The sequence below is a fragment of the Nuphar pumila genome, chromosome 13 (assembly GCF_984573655.1).
Source record: "Nuphar pumila chromosome 13, dmNupPumi1.hap1.1, whole genome shotgun sequence".
Lineage (NCBI taxonomy): Eukaryota > Viridiplantae > Streptophyta > Magnoliopsida > Nymphaeales > Nymphaeaceae > Nuphar > Nuphar pumila.
This window is the reverse complement of record NC_143261.1, coordinates 5,095,672-5,116,154: the sequence shown is the minus strand read 5'-3', so window position 1 is coordinate 5,116,154 and position 20,483 is coordinate 5,095,672. Positions and strand designations below refer to the sequence as shown.

Genomic DNA, 20,483 nt, shown 5'->3' with positions numbered 1-20,483 from the left:
TTCATGTCTAGTTTTTAGAGAATGTGATCAAGAATCATAGATAGCTTGTGGAAGTTCAAGAATCACAAGCAATGAAAGCATGCCCTTAGTCGGAACTTAGGTGCCCGGAAAGGTTGCCTATTGAATTTGACCAAAAGATGGGTGGTAAAGTGCAAATTTTCTGGAATCGTATGTCCATCCAATTCTACGACGCCATCACCACAGCTTATGTAGCTGCCCTGCGAAGGTTGGAATCCAAACACGAGCAAGCTCATAACACCAATCACATGACATTGATTTTTAGTGGCGCCCATGCATTGCTGTCATATGACTTGCAATGCTGATGTTTCTTATGCCATTGCTGATGATTGAATCCCATCACCCTGATGAAAGCTGGATCCAAATTCCAAACATGATCAATCTCATAAGCGATCACATCAGACCAATCACATCACTCTGATTTTGGATTGGATCCACATCTAGATGCAGTTGGGGGTCCAACCAACGCTGCTATATGATTGGTCATTAGGGCACTGCCTATGCAGCTAATGATGATTGGACCCAGTTGCGCTTTTCCCCATCAGATTGTATTTGGTCTCTCTAACTTGATTTGGCAACATACGTAACATGGTGATCATATTGCAGAAGTTGAGTCCAATTCATCTTTGTGCACAGGACTAGTTAACAGCCGGCAGCCACACTAGTTCCACCACCATAGAATGGGCAATGGCAGCACAGATCAGCCACCCTGAGAAGATGGCATGGCACAATTGGAGTTCACGCAGGTTGTCGGTGAGCGTCGCCCAGTGCAAGAGTCGGACATCCCACAGCTCCCATGCAAGCAGTTGCGAAGGAAACGTAAAGGCTGTGGCCACCGATCACAATCTTCCTACCACACAGCAGATGCAACTTTAAGTTGCTGGATACACCATTCCCAAGCACACCCAAGTGTTCATCAATGCAAGGGCTACTGGAAGGGGCAGCAATGTCTGGGAGAACACCACATCATTCTCACTGAAGCTGTTATCGGGTAGAATGTGAATTACAAGGGACATGATCTTCAGTTCACTCCATTCGGAGCAGGAAGGAGGATTGCCCTGGCCTGCCTCTTTCACACTGCATGATTCATTCGACACTGGCTTCACTTCTACACTCTTTCTCGTGGGAACTTCCTGATGGGAAGGCACCGGAGCACCTTAACATGGAGGATGAGTGCAGTGGCACATTACAAAAAAACACATCACTGCAAGCAAGTCCAACCATGTGTTTCGATGTGCTGTGAAGCTTGCATGATACTTTGCATGCTCAGGATTGGGATGCAATTCTGCAACTTTGCTCAGATAAAGGATAGAAGGTTTAAAGTTATTATTGAAAAAAACAAAAAGAAGAGCAGAGGCTGGGTACTTGGTATTTAGATGGAGCCTCTCTTTCTAGATAAGTTCACCCTTGTGTTTTTGTTATATAACATGCCGAAACCTTAAATGTATAAAACTCAGTACGTTTACATCATATGCTCCCATAGGACACAGTAGAGAGAAAAGGAACCTTGAAAAATACAGCAAGTTTTTCTCAACTGTGGTAGTAAAACTGCAACATCTAAAACACTCGAAATCTGCGGCATTGTGAAATTTGTTGTTGATGCTCCACACAGATGCAAGGTGGGCATAGACAGAGATCATCAATATCTGCATTATATAACTGCATATCAATGCTATTCAGCAGCCATGAATGGATCGATATCACCATGATCAGCGACCATAGGTTTAAGTTCTGATGCATCCTCATCAGGAGGGATGAAGTAAGTTGGGAATGGAAGAATTGAGTGATCAGGTTTCTTGTAAACAGCATCCTTGATGAAAATAAAATTGCCTTCTGCACCAGGAACCTGAAGATGATATAATATAAAATGTATGAAATGGGATTTGGCACCAATATTGCAACTTCAGTTTTGCTGAGAAAATGAAAGAATGCATGCATAAATATACATAGCGAAAAATGTACCTGGCCTCTCACCCACATCAAGTTCCTTGCTGGATCAACTTTGTAAATCCATACATTCTTTACCGTCCGCTGTTTCCCACCCATGCGCCCTGGCATTTTCTTGCCTTTGAAAACCTGGTCTCGGTTCACATTCCAGTAAGTATGCAAGCATGCTGCTTAAGCAGCCAACTTTGGTATGCACTCGTGTCAACATTCAAAGTCAAGCACTCAAGCTTTAGAGGAAAATGTAATATTTGCCTCTGATCAGGTTGATATGCTGTATGCAGAGACAACTATCAGAAGCACCAAGAATTTTCAGGAGTCCAGAAACAAGTAATGTGTAAAAATTACCACAGCCATCAAGTTGATAAAACATAAAAAAAAACTACAATAAAGTGGTCATGATGATCAAAATACAGAAAATGATTGTACTGTATGGCTAATTTGACATGTTTCTCGAAATTCCCCACAATTTTCGCTACTCCCCATATCCAAAATCGCAAATATCTGGCTTTAAAATGACCTTTTTACTTTTTGCACATGCGAATTTCCTAAATATATGTGAATTTTCCTTCAAATATGTGAATATTTTCTGCAGAATAGTCTTTGTTTTCAGATCTGTATCTCTCCGATCTAACGTCAAAAACATATGTTTTTATAGACATTGAAAAGCTGAGACACCGGCCTATAACTTTCATGTTTTGACTCAAGAACTGACAACCCTCTAGGGTTCCCGTTTTTGAGTTCCAAAACTGGAATAGAAGTATGCTCTGCAGACCGAAACAGGTGCAGTTGCGTCTTTTTTGTCTATTTTATGCTATTTTCTGGTTACCGGCATTGAAAATCGAGAAAAACAGAAAAAAAAAAGAGAGATAAATCGAGACCAATGCTACCAAGATCACCTTAATCTGATGAGCGGTTGGAGAAAAACGTTCTCTTGAAGATAGATTGTTTGGTTGTTCTAGTCTGCAAAACATGCTTCTATTATGGTTTTGGAACTCAAAAACGAGAACCCTAAAGAAGTTTTCAGCTCTGACTCAAAACAGAAAAATTATAGGCCTGTGTCTTAGCTTTTCAATGACTGTAAAAACACGGGTTTTTGACGTTGGATCGTAGAGATCAAGATTTTAGAACAAAGACTATTCTTCATAAAATATATATGCAATTTTTCTACTAAATATATGTGATTTTTTTCTTATATATGTGATCTTCCTCCTATATATGCAATTTTTCTCCAATATATGTGATTTTCCTCCTATATATATGTGGAGTTTCTCTTATATATGTAATTTTTCTTTTATATATGCAATTTTTCTCCTATATATATGTGAAGTTCCTCTTATATATGTGATTTTTCTCTTATATACGTGGAGTTCCTCCTAAACATGTGATTTCCTCCTAAATATATACAGAGTTCCTCTTATACATGCGATTTTCTCCTAAATATATAAGAAGTTCCTCCTATATATGTGATTTTCCTCCTAAACATGTAATTTCCTCTTAAATACATGCGATTTTCTGAATTTAACAGGATGTTCACACATATTTTTATGTGAACTTTTGAGGTATATGCGAACTTAGTCAGATATTTACAAAGTTTCGAGGTTTGAGATTAATAGGATGTTCACACTTATTTTTATGTGGACTTCCTCATTTTATGCATATATTTTGTGCAGACTTCCTCATCCTCGCATATATTTTATGTGGACTTCTGCATTCTTGCGTATATTTTATGCAGACTTCTTCATCCTCGCATATATTTTATGTGGACTTCCTTATTGTATGTGGACTTCTTCATCTTTGCCTATATTGAACAGTTTATCTTCTAGAGAGTGTTTCTCCCCAACTGCTTATCAGATCAAGATGATCTTAGTGGCGTTGGAAAGCTAATGTCCCGATCCGTCTTTCTTCTTTTTGCTGTTTTTTCAGATTTCCGGAGCAAGTGGCCGAAAAATATCATAGAAACAGATAGAAAAAGCATAGTCGTGACTGTTCATCTCTTGTTTTAGGAACGTTGTTGGTACTATATCTCAACACCCGTTTGTCGTTTTTCAACGAATCACGTGTTGTTAGAAAGATTTTTTTGTATAGTTTCTTTTTTCTTTTTTATATTTTTCTAGAATCATTCATTTCATGGGTCAAAACATCTTCTGAAGATAGATTTTTTGGTTTTTCCAGTCTACAAAGTATGTTTTATTTCGGTTTTGGAACTCAAAAACAGAAACCCTAGAGGGGTTTTCGGTTTTCACTCAAAACATGAAAGTTATAATCTTGTGTCTCAGTTTTCCAACAACTGTAAAAACACAAGTTTTCGACATCGGATCGAAGATACAAATCTGAGAAAAAAAATGTTCTGCAAAATATAGTCACATATTTGGGAGGAAGTTCACATGTGAGAAGGGTAAAAAGGTTTTTTTAAATACAAATATTTCAATTTTGAACATGAAAAGAATATCGAAAATTATAGGGCATTTCGAAAAACATGTCAAATTAGAGTACGCTCATTTTTCGATCAAAATACCCCTCATACATAATTCCTTCAATACACTAAGGATGCCAACCTTTTTTTTGAAAGAATGCCCTTAACAAATAAACTGCATATTCACATTAAGTACCAAGGAAAGGGGACTTCAAAGCCCAACAAGTTCATGCTGCTACACATTTAAGAACTTCGATGCATCGATTGCATGATAAAACAAACTCCCTTAATCCACAATAGGAGATGTAAAAATGTAAACATACTGCTATTAGATAGAACGTTGATTTGATGAAATGTGAACAGGATGGGTAAGGAAAGAACTTTAATTGGCCTGCAAAAAGTGGGTGTTTCCTGAACCCAAGGTTGCATACAGACATACTGTTGAGGATGTTGTTCTGTTGTAAAAATCACAAAACCTCAGAAAGCACAAAGAAAGATTAACAAAAGAAAACTGACAACGGAATCATGGAGAAGGATAACTCATAGGAAGAGACGACCATGAAATGCCATTCACAGAACCACTATAAAAGAACTAAGACGTTGCAATAAGTGTCAAATAGAATTAAAATATTGTAATTGAGAAATATTAATCCATAACAGCATCTAATATCGGTAAGGCTTATCACAAGTTAAAAGGGCCCCAGTTACTCCATAGAAAAGATAAATAAATCAACCAAAAATTTCTTGATGTATTAAATGAACTTTCTATCCACATTTCGCCAAGAGATACATATAATTCTACACCATTACAGGAATATGATAATATGAAATATGCATCAAGCAGTACCAGACTGTTGCATCTCTTTCTGCCAGAAATGGAGCTTAATATCTACTTACTAGATGTGCACTCACTAGAAATATTAGCATGGCATTTTGTCAAGCATACCAATCTACAGAAATATCACAAGACACTAAGATTCCTATTCCATTGTCTTAACCCTTGTTTAACATGAAGTTGTCACAAAATATGCAGAAAAACAAAAGCACGAACCACAAAGGGCTTACGATAACACAAACACAACGTGCATATGCACAAGTCCACCATGATGATACAAGGTGCCAACATAAGCAATACAAACAGCCACTAAGGGCAATACCATGCATTAAAGCACAAAAGCAAGAATAAAATAAGTAACATTTTATTCATAATATACTCAAAGTGAGTTAGAATGCTTTAGAAGAGCATTGGAGAATAAGAGAGGGGTTCACCCCTATTTATACATAAGAGATAGTCTCAAATAGAGTTGTTGGACTGTTCCAACAGTTATAAATATAGTTTTCGGACTGTTCTAACAGCTCTATTAATTAGTCCAAAAAGAACCCAACAACTCTATTTGGTCCTTGACCAAATAATCCTTATAAAAACAGAAAAAGACAAAAAGAACAAAATAAAGTAAAACTAAAGTATCCCTAATGGGCACAACCTATTACAATGTTGTGAAATAAGAGGGTATTATCTATTACATCATTATAAATAAAATATGTATATATATATATATAAAACTTAACACTCTCCCGTCAAATTTATGATGTGATATACCGAATGTTTGAAAATACAAAAAATAATCAATGGGGAGGATCCAAGTCTTCAAGTGTCTTCATTGAGAGTCTTCATCTTTATGATACATAAGAGAATTTTGCAAATATAAGTCTTTGAATGTCTTTATCAGTGATCATCCCCAAACGCTTTCATCGGCTATCTTCATCTTCATGATATAATGTATTAAAGATATTTCATTCACATTCCATCGCATTTTTAAGAACTTGCAGAGAGAACAAAACACAGATTCCAACTACACAAAAAGAAGATATCTTAACCAAATAATTATATACTTAAAAAAAACTAGTATGTATATTTTGAACAAGAATAACGCTCAAGTAGAACAAAGTAATAATTTGAAAATTTTTAGAAACATCAGTACCAATTCAAGCAAGATAAAATGAGCATACCTGATGCAGAGCAGGATGGACCCAGGTCCATACAGCCTGACCTAGGCGGTGGACTGTATTTGCACCATGGGATCGGTGATCGGATCCAAGTGGTGGATCCGATACGGATCACTGAACCGATGCGCGGAGAAGAGATCCTTTCGTACCTACTCCAGACGAGCACAAAGGGCACCAGCCGGGACGCCCCAGATCCAATAGCAATCAGAGTTCATCTCGGGTCCAAGGACTGGACCCGAGACCCAGATCCAGCTAGGCATTATTAATACCCTGCCTAGGGTTTCGTGAAGGATAGAGAAGATTGGAATTCTACCGCAGCCTGTTTTGTTTTGTTTTTTCTTCTGTTGGTTCACGACAGCCTTTTGTTTTCTTTCAACGTTTGTTTTTTCTTTTCTTTTCTGCATGATCGTCCCTTTGTTCCTAGCATTTAGCCATCAGTTAATTGTTTGCTTATTATTTACCTTGATTCATTGTGAGTTGCGTCAATCCATTAAATAAATAGCCTTCTTTGCATTTTTGTCTTCGGCCGCACGATCATTGCTGGTGGTTTTGCATTCTTTTTGTCATTTTATGTTCCCTGTTACTTTTCCATTAGTCATTGTTTGATGGTTCTTAATATTATCAGTTGGTGAACATTCTTGATTCCTTCAGTTCGTTAATTTATTATTGCTTGGTTCTATTGAACCGAATTTGTGTTGATTCAACGTGGCCATTAGGATTTTGTGTATTGCACCGCTACACATTACAAGTAGCAGCCCGGGACAGTCCGTTAACGGAACAACCCTAATCCTTCACCGCACCGGCGACCCTCATTTGATCCTCATCGACATTGAAACTACAGCTCCAGCACTGCATCAATACCTCAGATATAAAATTTATAAAAACAATTTTAGACAAGCATAAGCTCATAATCAACGTACAAGAAAACAGAAATATCGATCCCAAGAGAATTTAATCACATAAAGAATATTTAAGTTATCAAGAAGAGATAAACAATCATGTATTAATAATATCCCAAATTTTTAAAAAATACTTTAAATAGAATAAATCATCAATTTATACTAAAAACAACATGCATATAAAGTATAACACTTCAAAAAGAAACCCTGAAGAAAAGAGGAGTTAATTAAATTTATGCATACAACAATGTGGACAAGATAATCAATTAAAAAAATATATATGCAATATATTTAATGCACATAACAATGAATGACAGCAATCCCATAAATCACAACCCATTAAAATTCACTCACATGTCCCAAAATCAAATTTAAGTATAGAGGACCAAATAACAATTTTAATATATATATATGTTATCAATGAAATGCATGAAATTTTATCGATAAGCATTTTTCCATATAAAGAAAAACTAGTAAAAGTTTAAAAATTTCATGAAAAGATTTTAAAAAATCACACATAACAAAGAAAATGATATATGCAAATCAACAACAATTTGTAAAAGATATAAAGAGTTTTAAAAATCCCAAAAATATCAAGAAATAATATTTTGCAAATCTCAACAATAGTTCGACCACCACAAGCAATCACCTTACTAGACCTCCAAACCTCAAAAATCAAGTGGATCAACGACTAGAACAAGAGCATAAACATAATGTCACTAAAGGGCCAAAGACACACACGAAAGTGTGTATAAACATCTCTTGTCTACATATAATGACACTTAAAACAAGTGTATCAATAACTAGAACAAGAGCATAATCACAATGTCAACGATAGGCTAAAATCACACATGAAAATGTGAATAAACATCTCTTGTCTACATATAATGATACTCAAAAATCAAATGTATTAGCGACTAGATCAAAAGTATAATCACAATGCCAACAGTGGGCTAAAAACACACGCAAAGGTGTGAACAAACATCTTTTGTCTACATATAATGACACTTAGACGTGAGGTAAAATAGGAGCAACACACGAGGTAAAAGAGCTTGTAATGAAAACAAACTAATGTCATCAAGAAGAATAAGATTATCAATTTTAACAATCTTTCGAAACACCATGATTTCAATATAGATAGCCATCACAAATAAACATAATTACAAGCATCCATAATAACAATGGCCAAATAAACAAATGAGTGACACAAGACACCCACAAAACCAGAGATTAAACAACTGTCAGTTAGAGTCAAACTATAAGCTGACAATCTAAACTGACAAAAAATTAAGGTGTACATAATTTACCCAACAAATAACCCTGGTTTAACAACAATATGGCCAAAAATAAATGAGGCATCATATAAAAATATGTGATAGACAAAACAAATGCCATAAATGAGGCAATACATACTCACAAAAATCAGTTTCCAAATAAGTGAGTTCATATATAAGAACCAATTTTAAAAAAGTTTCAAATCAAATCCAATACAGGTATATGAAAACTTTAGAATGAGTATAGTGCAATCATATGTACAACAAGATATCAAATGATGTAATCATATGTAATTATATGTATGGTCAATATAAGCAGGTCTACTATGAGACGACAATGACATACAACATTAAAGATGGCCAAAAATATATAGAGAGATTTTAAAAAAACCAAGAGTATACACAAGTACAACTAATCATGAATACTCACAAAAAAATCAAAATTCACGTATATGCAGTAATCTGATAACTTTAAAGCCACAAAAAATTATGAAGGAACACATAAGATATGCATATGAATACCATGATTTCACATAAGATACTAACATACACAAAATATATTTTGACTTATCATGCTTACGCAAGAGCCAATAAAACAATAGCTTACATAAAAAAGAAATTTTTAAGATAAAACTCTAATTTCAATTTAATTTGAGACCATAAAAAAATACCCGAAATGTATAATTTTTCACCCAAAATACCAAAAACAATTTTGAAATGGCACATAAAAGATGCATAGACATATGTCCACAACACATAAATATGAAAATGATATGCCGATAGAGCAATCTCATGAGAGTATACAAAACATTCATGGCATGACTAATTAACTTAAAATCATGATGACGAGAGATATAAAAATATAAGAATTTAAATTTTTTTAATGAGCACATCTCAATGAAAGCACCAAATAGAATTCAAAGAACATGCTTTGACATGTGCATAAAGTCACCAATATTCATAATGGTATCCAAGAAACCCAAAATAAATATATATACGTACATGAGATCATAAAATTATATATTTTTTGTATTAAAAATAATAATAACATAGAGAACTTACCATAAGGAGCTCAAGAGTAGACAAATTATGGGTTAATGTCAAAAAAAACAAACACAAGAGCCATTAAAATAATATTTCATTAAAAGACATTTTATAAAACTCTAATTCCAATTGATTCAAAAAACACATTTTACATACCCAAGAAATAATCATAATATTTTAAACAAATTTTGAAAAGAAAAGAAAGGAAATATACATTCTAAATACATTTTTTTTAATTAAACAAGAGATATGTACCAAAATACGAGAGCCTTGAGTCCAAGCCATATATATCAATCCAAATTTTTCTTTCGAAGCACAAATTTGGACAAGATACCATGATCAAGGATCCCTCGCTTTGATACCACATCACGAAATATGCAGAAAAACAAAAGCAAGAACCACAAAAGGCTTATGATAACATAAACACAACGTGCACATGCACAAGTCCACCATGGGATAATACAAGGTGCCAACATAGGCAATATAAACAGCCAAAGCAAGAATAAAATAAATAGCATTTTATTCATAATATACTTACAAAGTGAGTTAGAATGTTTTAGAAGAGCATTGGAGAAAAAGAGGGGGGTTCACCCTTATTTATACATAAGAGGTACTGTCAAATAGAGTTGTTGGACTATTCCAACAGCTATAAAAATAGTTGTTGGACTGTTCCAATAACTCTATTGACTAGTTCAAAAAGAACCCAACAACTCTATTTGGTCTTTGACCAAATAGTCCTTATAAAAACAAAAAAAGACAAAAAGAACAAAATAAAGCAAAAGAACTAAATTACCCCTAATGGGAACAACCTATTATAATGTTAAGAAATGATGAAAATCCCCTTAGAGGGTATTACCTATTACATCATTAGAAGTAAAATATATATACATGTACAACTTAACAGAAGTTGGGTGTACACTATTAATCACCTAGGAGGTTACATAGGTGACCATATCCTAGCTACCACAATCTAGGCATGTTCTTGCCCAGGCACTTGCATAGTTTCTACATTGTCATTGCTAGTTTCACACCTTTGTTCAACAAACAGAGGTCGCAGCTGATTTCAAAAAAATCCTAGCAATTTCTTCATCCCAATTGTACAAACCAAAAGGAAATATAGTTATCCAGTGAAATAGCATTCATAATTGAGGCTGCATACATGCTCAGAAGAGGATGAGCCTGCACCTGTGCTGTTCAAGCTTGGCTCCTCTAAATGAGCTTGAGACAAATGGGTTAGTAATTTATTAACATAGAGTTGGGTGGGTGATTTGAAAGCCTCACCTCTAGGCTAGAAGTAAACAAACTTACTGTCATGCCATAGGTGATTTTTTGCAAAGAAAATGTTATATAACGAATATAAAGACACATTTTTAACTAAAACTTAAACAGGTCATTGGTACCCTAAATGAGTCTAAACTCAGGCTCGAGCTGGGGTTGTCTAAACAAAGCCCACCTCATTTATTAAATGACTAAACTCAAATCAAGCTTTCAGCAAGCTGAAACAGGTATTGAAAAAAACCAGCTCTGCCTCAAGCTTTTAGCAAGCTGAATCAGGTTCTCTCTTTGCAACTATTGAAACAAAAGTATCACATTTTTCATTGAGGAGATGAATGATAGTTCAAGTGCGTAGATGATATCATTAACATGTGGTGCTGAGATGGAAAATGAAAAACTAAAAGTGCACTTGAAGTGAGTATTTGACATCAAGGAATTGAGAGCCGCTAAAGAGCTTGGTATTGAGATTGCCACTTTCAATAAATTATCGTCTACTTTACTTGGACACTGACACAGATGTCGATGTCGGACACAGGAAGAAGTGTCGCACATGATGGGTCTTAAAAACTAGACACATAGACACGACTATATATATATATCAGAGAGAGAAAAAAAAAGATTTAAAGAATTATGCAAACAAAACCATAAAATATAAAATGCACATTCCTTTCTCATTTGCAATTTGATCCTTGATGCTTTACACAAATGTTAATCATGTAATATGAACACGTAAGATTTTAAGTGCAAAAAGTCAAAACAAATTATCAAGACTAATGGGAGTGTCGGATGCTCGATGCATGATGGATACTTCCCAAGTACCTTCCAACTCTAAAATACTTGACACTTCTTTGTTTAACAAGTGTCCACAAAGCTGGACACTCGTGTCTATGATACCCAGCACTGGACACTCTACACACGTCAAAATTTTTGGACACTCTTAAAAATGACATCTAGGTGTTGTGTCTAGGAGTGTTAGTGTCAGTGTCGATAAGTATCTGACACCAACAATTCAGCCTAGATGAAGAGTCCATGTAACATAGGTTTATAGTCCATTCACAAGGAAAATATGCTCTTGGTTTTTTAAATAAAAGAATGCTAGTAAATAAAGCCTGGTCACCCTAACATTTGTTGCACATAGAAAATGAGAAGATGCCGGCTACAAAGATGCAGAAAGGTATGAAAGTTTGGTTGCAGAACTTAAATACCTAACCATCACAAGGTTTGATTTTGTATGTGTGCAAGCGTAAGTTGATACACAAATGTCCCTCCATTCCAAGTACTTGAAGGTTAATCATTCTCAAGAAAGTTGTTCCTTTGTCTAAACATAGATCTAAAATTGGATATATGTTGATGCAAATTGGGCTGGAGAAATTAATGGTAGAATATCTAATTAAAGTAACTGCATATATGTAGGAGACAATCTTGTATAATGGAGAAGAAACAAACTATGGTTGCTAAATTGAGTGTCAAGGGGAATATGGAGCCATGATGATGGTTGAAATCTGAGGTAGAAGCGGAACTCATTTAAATCTATATTATGAATTTTATGATGCTAACATATAGCAAAATACCCATCTACTATTACAAGAACATTCACTTTCCAACAAAAAAAAAACTTGAAGAGTACTGATTTAACACTCTGCATGTTGGGTTTTAAAATCAATTAGCATAAAGTTTCGCTATGGCAATTCAGAAGGCAAGAATAGCTGAAATTACATAAGTTCGGATTGATTAATATATTCATCCCAACTTGAGTGGGAGAATTAGGAGTTATTAGTAATATGAGGATACATGTATCTCCTACACACACCTTTTTGTGATGAATTTTGATTTAAGCAAGTTTGGTTGGATCTTATTTTTAACTGGGAATATTCTTATCTTTCTCCTATTTTAAGTTGAACCAAATGAGTATTTTTCAAATCAAATAAGAGAGAGAGGTGACAAATAATCAAGGTAATCTACAAACAAGTACACAAAAATCCAGAATATCAAAGACAAGGATGGCCTCAACTCAAGCAATACCTGAGTAAGGATTCCAAGCCAAACAACGCATCATCAGGCCGAAGCAACTTACTGCAACTTTTTACATCTCTAACAATGTATAAGACATGGAGGTAAATATTTCCATCACTGAGGTACAAGTCATTTTTCCCAATCAAAGGAACTTCCAAGTGACTTTAACCCATAATCTCACAAGTTTAAGCCTCGCTTCCTCGGCTAAGGAGATCATTTGCAAAGGAGGCACTAATGTGCCCATCAGCCTCATCCACAGAACTAGTCAAACAAAATCTGTGAAGAAGTCATTTGAAGCATTCACAGATGTTGGACAGGTTCAGTTTCCTTTAAGAAAATAAGGCATATACAAGCTAGAAAGGCTCCTTTCAGAAATTATCAAAGGTCAATAGCCTGTGCTCTATGGCCAGCAAAGCAAATGCCTGGTATAGAGTTTGAGCTCCACTAGCAAGTCATGTCATCAATCCAAAGCTCCATCAAATTCCAATAGCAGGGTTTGATCCATTGTTGTCAATATAGTATTGTATTGTACGATACGATACCATACGATATATCATAGTATCAATGAGGGAACCAGTACGATTTAAATAGTAAATCATATTCGGTATGATTATCATACCGATACGATATGTATCGTACGATACAAGAGTGTATTGTATTGTATCATAGCATACACCCCGCAGTGTAAGTCAAGCCTTTTTTTTTACTTTTCCAGAGCTTGAAAAGTGGTGATTGACCACTTATGGGGGCCATTTTTTAGACCTCAAGGGTCATTTTGACCTCATTTATTCATTCTCTCCCACCCCAAACCCGTTTTCTAAGCCTACCCACCTTATTGTGAGATTAAATTCATCCTAAAATTTGGGGTTTTGCTAGATCTGAATCCTAGAAGTGTGGTTTGCCTTAAATCTCACTCATTTCCGTCCTGCCCAACCTTTTTTTTTTTGCTTCTAACCCTCAAATCTTACTCATTTTCAACCTACCCTACCCTAGAAATTGAGACTTTTCCTAGATTCGAGCCCCAGTGGTGTGATTTATCCTAATCTGCCTATTTCCATCATACACACACTTTTATGCCCTCTAATCCTCAAATCTTAACCCTAATGGGTTTGATCCAACGTATTCGGAGCATGGCCACATCAAGAGACCTGACATGAGATCATTGTATATTGGTTTATGAAGAAAATAGGATGTTGAAGTAGTGAAACTATTGTAAGAGGCAAATTCATGAAGGCATTTCAAGGATGAAGCATGATTTAGTCGACACAAGGAAATATACAACTGCATGCACTTCTTTGAATCTGCCAAATATTATGAAATGGAAGATGCATCAACTTTTGAAGGACTCTCAAATGAAGAGGCAGAAAAAACAACATGAGGTGGCAAAAATTGGGGGCTACAATATATTCCAACCTTGGGAATAGCCAAAAATGCCACCTGAGGTGTATGGGGAAGCAACTGACGACGTGACTAGCTCCACTAAGTAGAAGTTCGAGTTTTTACGGCAACACAAGGGCAAGGAGGTGGAGAAGGGGACAAGCAACAATGGTACTGGATGTGCACCATCTCGTGGTGGACTTGCTGGTAGTAAGGAAGGAGGGGAGGAGATAGGAGATTTACGAGTCCAAGACGTGGGATTGGTACCTATTTCCCACTTAGGATGACCCCTCGAGCCCAACTAGATATATGTTATACAATAGCCTCTAAGCAAATGATTGAGCAAGCAGATCTTATAGTTCAACATTTTTTGTATGAGACTTGCTTAACATTCAACGTTGTAAACTCGTATCATTTTTAGGCTATGGTTGATGCAATAGCTAGCATAGGAGTTGGTTACAAGATGTCTTCCTATCATGCATTAAAGGATAGGATTTTGAAGCAAGTTATTGCAGAAGTGAAATAGCGGTCTAGTGAGTTCAGACATTCTTGAAAGACTACGGGCTACACCATTATGGCAGATGGGTGGACGAACAGGCGAAATTTTGGTAAAGTTTTTTATTTGTTGTCCTAAAGGTGTTATATTTTTTAAATTTGTTGATATGTCTAATAGACAAAAGATGGCAGAAGAGTTGTTTGTGATTTTTAAAGATGTGGTGGAGGATGTTAAGCCTGAAAATGTGATCCACTTCATTACTGATAATGCAACAAACTTCAAAGATGTTGGATTAATGTTGCAGGAGGAATATAAATGCTTTGTTTGGTGTTCATGCACAATGCATTGCATTGATCTGATATTTGAAGATATTGGTGAGATGGAAGACATTTCTGAGTGCATTGAGATGTAAATAAAAGTAACAAAATTCATTTATAATCATTCAGTTGTCCTAAACTTAATAATGAGGTTTACCAAGGAAGCCGAGTTGATACGCTATGCATTGACAAGGTTTGCCACAAATGTTTTAACTGTACAGAGCCTAGTCATTCATCAAAATGAATTAAATCAAATATTTCCTTTGGATGAGTGGTTTGCAATTAGGATTGCATAAAAACCTATTGGGGTTGAGGTAGCGGGGATATTCTTCTCCATGGAGTTTTGAAAGGTGTAATATGTTTTTGAGGATGACAGTGCCACTCATGAAAGTGTTGGGGACAGTGGGCAGTGACGAGGCTCCAGTTATGCCCTACTTGTATGATGATATGGACAAGGCAAAAGAACATATTAGAGAAAATTTTAGCAACAAGAAAAAGTATTATGTCAGTTTGGAAGGTGATTGATAAGATATGGACTCATCAGCTCCATCAAGACATTCAAGTTATTGCCTCTTACTTTAATCTTGCCATCAAATTCTTCCCCCATAATCGTATATGATAGGAAAGTACAAACAGGTGTTCTGAACTTCATCGAGAAACTCAATAGAGATCATAGTCTCTAGAGACAAATTAATTTGGAGTTAACCAAGTATGAATAAAACGAGGGGGACTTTGGATGAAGGAGCGCAATCCAAATGTGTAGCTCATGCGACCAAGTATGCATTTGAAATTCAATATTATTATATTTAATTATGTATTTTTGTGTTGCAAGGATTTTCTCTCATGATACATTTTTCTTTTGTGGATTTAGATCAATGGTGGAATATGTTTGGTGAAGATGTTCCTCCTTCATTATCTAGGTTTGTACGACGCATATTGAGACAGGGATGCAACACAAGTGGAAGTAAGAGAAATTTGAGTTTTTTTTAGCGCATCCACACAAAGAAAAGGAATAGATTGGAGCACTCTCAATTAAATGATCTTGTAATTGTCATCTACAACATGAGATTAACGCAAAGGTAACATTAAGATATATGTCAGTGGATCCACTTTAAATACAACTTGTATTCTAATTAATATCTGAATATTACAAACAAATACAAAAAGAATCGAGAAGACGCCAGAGGAGCAACTACGATCCCATCAATATTCACAACCTCGATATATCAGATGAGTAGGTAGATGAAGAGCCTGGTGTCTTGGATGATGATGAGGATTGGAGGCAACCGGAGGCTGAGATGGAGGCTCAAGTGGATGATGACAATGATTATGCTGGCCCAGAGATGAATGTGGATGGAGGAGGAGAAGAAGACAACTCAGACGAAGAAGATTCATCATTTGAATTTTGTTTTCGTTATGATTGATAGACTAGGATGCTTCGTTTGTTAGGTTATGTAATATATAACTTTGATATCAAACATTAGTGCTTGTGACTTATGACTTTTGTTAAATGTTTGTTAGGAGTGTTATCAATATCGTATATAATGTTTTACTAGTGCATGTTTATGTTTAGTTACTCATATTTCATATATTCATGTTCTTTTTTCTTTCTATTGCATTCTATTTTTTTTTAAGATTTTTCTTATGGGTTTTAATTCAAGTTTTTTCCTGTATCATACGATACGGTATACCTGTATCTCGGGCTCATGAGATACAGATTTTGATACACTATTTACAACATTGGTTTGATCAAAAACTCCCACTGCATTCCATCTAACCAAGTTGCCCAAGTAAGCTTTTAGATATTGCTCCTTAGACTCCACCATCAGAGCAATTGTTTAATTTACCATTATATAGAGTTCTTCTCAACCCCATCCACCAATAAGAATAGGATGTCAAATGGAAGCTCAAGCTTCGGTCCTTGAATTGAGAAAAAGATAAGTGCAAATAGATTCAAACCAACAGTCCTTCCCAAACCTAATCTTTCTATAAAATCCCACTTCTTGTCTAATGTGGTCTATAAAGATGTCAATTTACATAAGCCAGCCTGGTTTTCAATTAGGCTTTTCACCCCATGAACAAGGCATATCACCAACTTCATACTTTTATATAAGTAGGTGAACCCATCAACTGTGTGTGACATGCATGAGCAGACACCACCACTTGCCACCAATGCACTCTAAAGTGTGCTTTGAACCAAGTCCCCTGAATTCAAAATAATCTCCTTCCCATGCACCAATGCAATTCGAGCTTTAACTTGGTTTTAGGGCCTTCTTCATAATGCAAAATTTGGACATGTAGAACATGGAGTGGTGGCAACCAGAGTCTAAAATGCAACTCTACAAATTCAACACCTGGTATACATTCCCTGTTCAATAATATCTAGGAAGTGGAGTTCCATCCACTTATGTAATGTAACTAGTGCATCTTGAGAAAATAAATGGCAAAAATACTGCAATGCATCATCCTTTTCAAAACGGTACACATACTTCCATTTTAATTCTGTAATTAATTTGTTAGGGTAAAATTTGCAGAAAAGCTCAGACTGCATCCTGTGTCAATTACAGCTAGCACTCTCCAGATGGCACTTTCTACTTAATTCAGATAAAGAGGCCTCTTAGCTCCCCTTTCATGTGCAAATGCAAGGACAAATTAAGACTAAGTAAATTATTTTTCAAGTTTATTGGCAGACAAAAGAATCATTGATGAATTTGACTTGGGACATAAAAGGCTGTTTCTTTCACTTCACTTTTCGTCAGCTTAAGATACAAGCTAGGGATCCCAGCTATCTCTAGCCAAGAATTCAACAGCACACCAAACAGGTTATAATACAATTCAGTGATACCCGTTTCTCTAGCAAAAAGTTTTACAGCATATTAATCCATGGAATTCAGGTTTCACATTATACCTTGCCAGGAGCATCTCTTTGACCAGTAGAACCAATACTTCTGTGTGATAGCGACGCACCATGGGATGCAGGCATTCCAGCAAATCCCCATCTCTTCATCCCACCCTATCAAAAGAAGAGATTACTTAGTGATAGAACCTTTCACCTGTAATGGAAATAATAGATCATCAAATTGCAAGCAAGCAATTGCTTGCTTGACCCATAAAACCTGGCAATCTGAGCTAAATCATCACCGCATGCTCGACAATTTGCGATTAATCAATTTTCAATCCCGACAACATAGAATACAAGTAATGGAATATATGAAAGATTATAATCAAGTTGCCATGCTACATCAAACAAAAAGAACTGAAAACGAAAGCGACGATCAACGGAAAAATTCTCAACAGTACCTGAAAGCCCTTTCCTCTTGTGATCCCAGTTACGTCGACATACTGGCCAGGAACAAAATGACGAACGGTAATGGGAGTACCGACGGGTAGAAGAGCATCCTCTGTAACCGGAAACTCTCTCAATTTCCGCTTCAAAGGCACACCCTGCGCTCTAAAATGACCAACTTCGGGCTTCGTCAGATGCTTCTCCTTCTTCTGCCCCGCTCCAATCTAATTAACACCATACCCACGAAAGCCATAAAAAATCTACCCACACACCAAAACCACTAAAACCAAAAGAAACTCAAAACCCCACATACCCATCACACCATTTCAAGCAAACTCTACTAATAAGAACCCCAAAAAGAAAGATGTCAACAATTTTGCGACTATTGATCACTACCTGAAGTGAAGTAATCCCCTCCTTCTCCATGGTCTTAACCTGAGAGACGATGTTATCGTCTAACCACAGAATGGAGATGGGTACCCTCTTCCCCCACTTGTCCCAGAGGGCCGTCATCCCGCACTTGATGGCGATGGCTCCCGTCCTTCTGGAGTTGGGTGTCATTATCTTCGGCTTAGCTTCGATGATCTTATTTCCACCATCGTCGTCGTGATCCTCTGAGAGGGCCGCTTCCGTGCTGAACCTGGGGAAGCCGGTTCCTGTAAAGGATTGGAGAGGGTAGAAGGAGTCGAGAGAGAAGCGTTGTCGGATGCGAGAGATGAAGCCTCTGGAAGCCGCGGACATGGTGGCGGTGGTGTAGAGTTGGGGGCGTTAGGAGGAGGCTACCAAAAGAGAGCAACCACTAGGGAGGATTGGTGGGAAAAATAGCGAGATCGGTGACTAACATGGCAGGCTGCAGAGTGTTCGAACACAGTCAGGAGGTAGAGCGAACGAGAGAGAGAGAGAGACCCTTTTCTTAGTGCGTGTCTTTTGTAGGGTTTAGACTTCAGACCAGTCGTAGCCTCCCGAGTTTCGAATCCTGACTTTTCAAGAAAGGAAACATATTTGCTACTACCATTATCTAATGTACTCTTTAACTGGAAAATCATATGGGAAATCGGTCTCATGGATGCATTCAAATTTGTTTGCCAGAGAACGCACCTTAAATCATATGTTTTGGGGGGCTAAGAATATGATTTTCTAATTGATGAACGAAACTTATATATAATGTGGGCCTTTGATTTTGAAGCTCTTAAAAGACCTACATTATTCAAAACCTGTTTTCTACGAAACAAACTGTGTAAATCACATCTCTAAAGTTAGATTTACAACAAAATTGGAAGAATGTTTAGAAAATATTTACCTACTAAATTGTAGAACGGGTGGTAGCTGCGCACGGGAAGCGTTTTGGCAGTCCATAGTAGCTTTGATGGAAGGCCAACGCAAAAAATGTGGTTTTCTGGTTTTTTTAGTTTTTAACACTTTGAGCGCCATTAAAGGTCTCAGTTTCGCGCTCAAAAGTGTCATTAAGACATTTTTTAAAAAGAACGTCCACTTCATTATGCATTTTACTAACACTTTTGAGTGCCATTAAAAGTCCCAACCTCTAAAGCCTAGAAATACACGCTACTCTTGCAAATATTTGTTCTCTCGTACATGCTCCTACTTAGCATCACTTATCTAAACAAACTGGATAATTTACAAATGGGTGCATTTTAAATCATATGTTTGTTGAGTTTAAGTTTAGCCTCTCATGTTTCAAATGTTTGAAAAAGAAAAGGTCTCAACTTTTTGAGAGATTGCTCAATTGGTGCTAGGGGTGGGCATCGGCCTGGCCCGACCCACTAATGGACTGGTTCTTAACGGGCTTGGGTTTGAAGAAAAGCCCATGGCCTGGCCTGTTGTCCAAACGAGTCAATGTGAAGCGGGCCGGGTCCAACCTGACCCAATCTTAAAATGCATAAATGCTTGACCGAAATTACGAGTTAACGAGATAATAGCAAGTTTCTATGCAACTAATTTCTAATTAATGCAACTAATTAGATAAATAATAATAATTAACAAATAGCAAATTTTCATGTAACTAATTAGGTAAATAATAATAGTTATCTAAGTTACTATGTAATAGTTAATTTTAAAAAATTTATATTATTAACAAATTAATAAATAACTCAAGCCTA

General features: G+C 36.2%; 1 protein-coding gene across 1 annotated transcript; it reads right to left on the bottom strand.

The window, feature by feature from the left end:
* Positions 1-1,557: 1,557 nt before the first annotated feature.
* On the bottom strand, positions 1,558-19,229 carry LOC149817596 (large ribosomal subunit protein uL3m-like). Its single transcript, XM_089984841.1, has 5 exons — positions 18,763-19,229; positions 18,381-18,590; positions 17,989-18,093; positions 1,981-2,094; positions 1,558-1,864 (listed from the first exon to the last, which is right to left on the bottom strand). The coding sequence occupies exons 1-5, from the start codon at positions 19,105-19,107 to the stop codon at positions 1,691-1,693; spliced, it is 948 nt and encodes a 315-aa protein (XP_089840967.1). The 5' UTR covers positions 19,108-19,229; the 3' UTR covers positions 1,558-1,690.
* Positions 19,230-20,483: the final 1,254 nt, after the last annotated feature.

Excerpts from the sequence above, each read along its gene's own strand:
- LOC149817596 (XM_089984841.1), bottom strand. The coding sequence starts at position 19,107 with ATGTCCGCGGCTTCCAGAGGCTTCATCTCTCGCATCCGACAACGCTTC. Across the intron at positions 18,591-18,762 it reads AGGGGATTACTTCACTTCAG|ATTGGAGCGGGGCAGAAGAA; the intron begins GTAGTGATCAAT and ends GGTGTTAATTAG. Across the intron at positions 2,095-17,988 it reads AAAGAGATGCTCCTGGCAAG|GTTTTCAAAGGCAAGAAAAT; the intron begins GTATAATGTGAA and ends AACCGAGACCAG.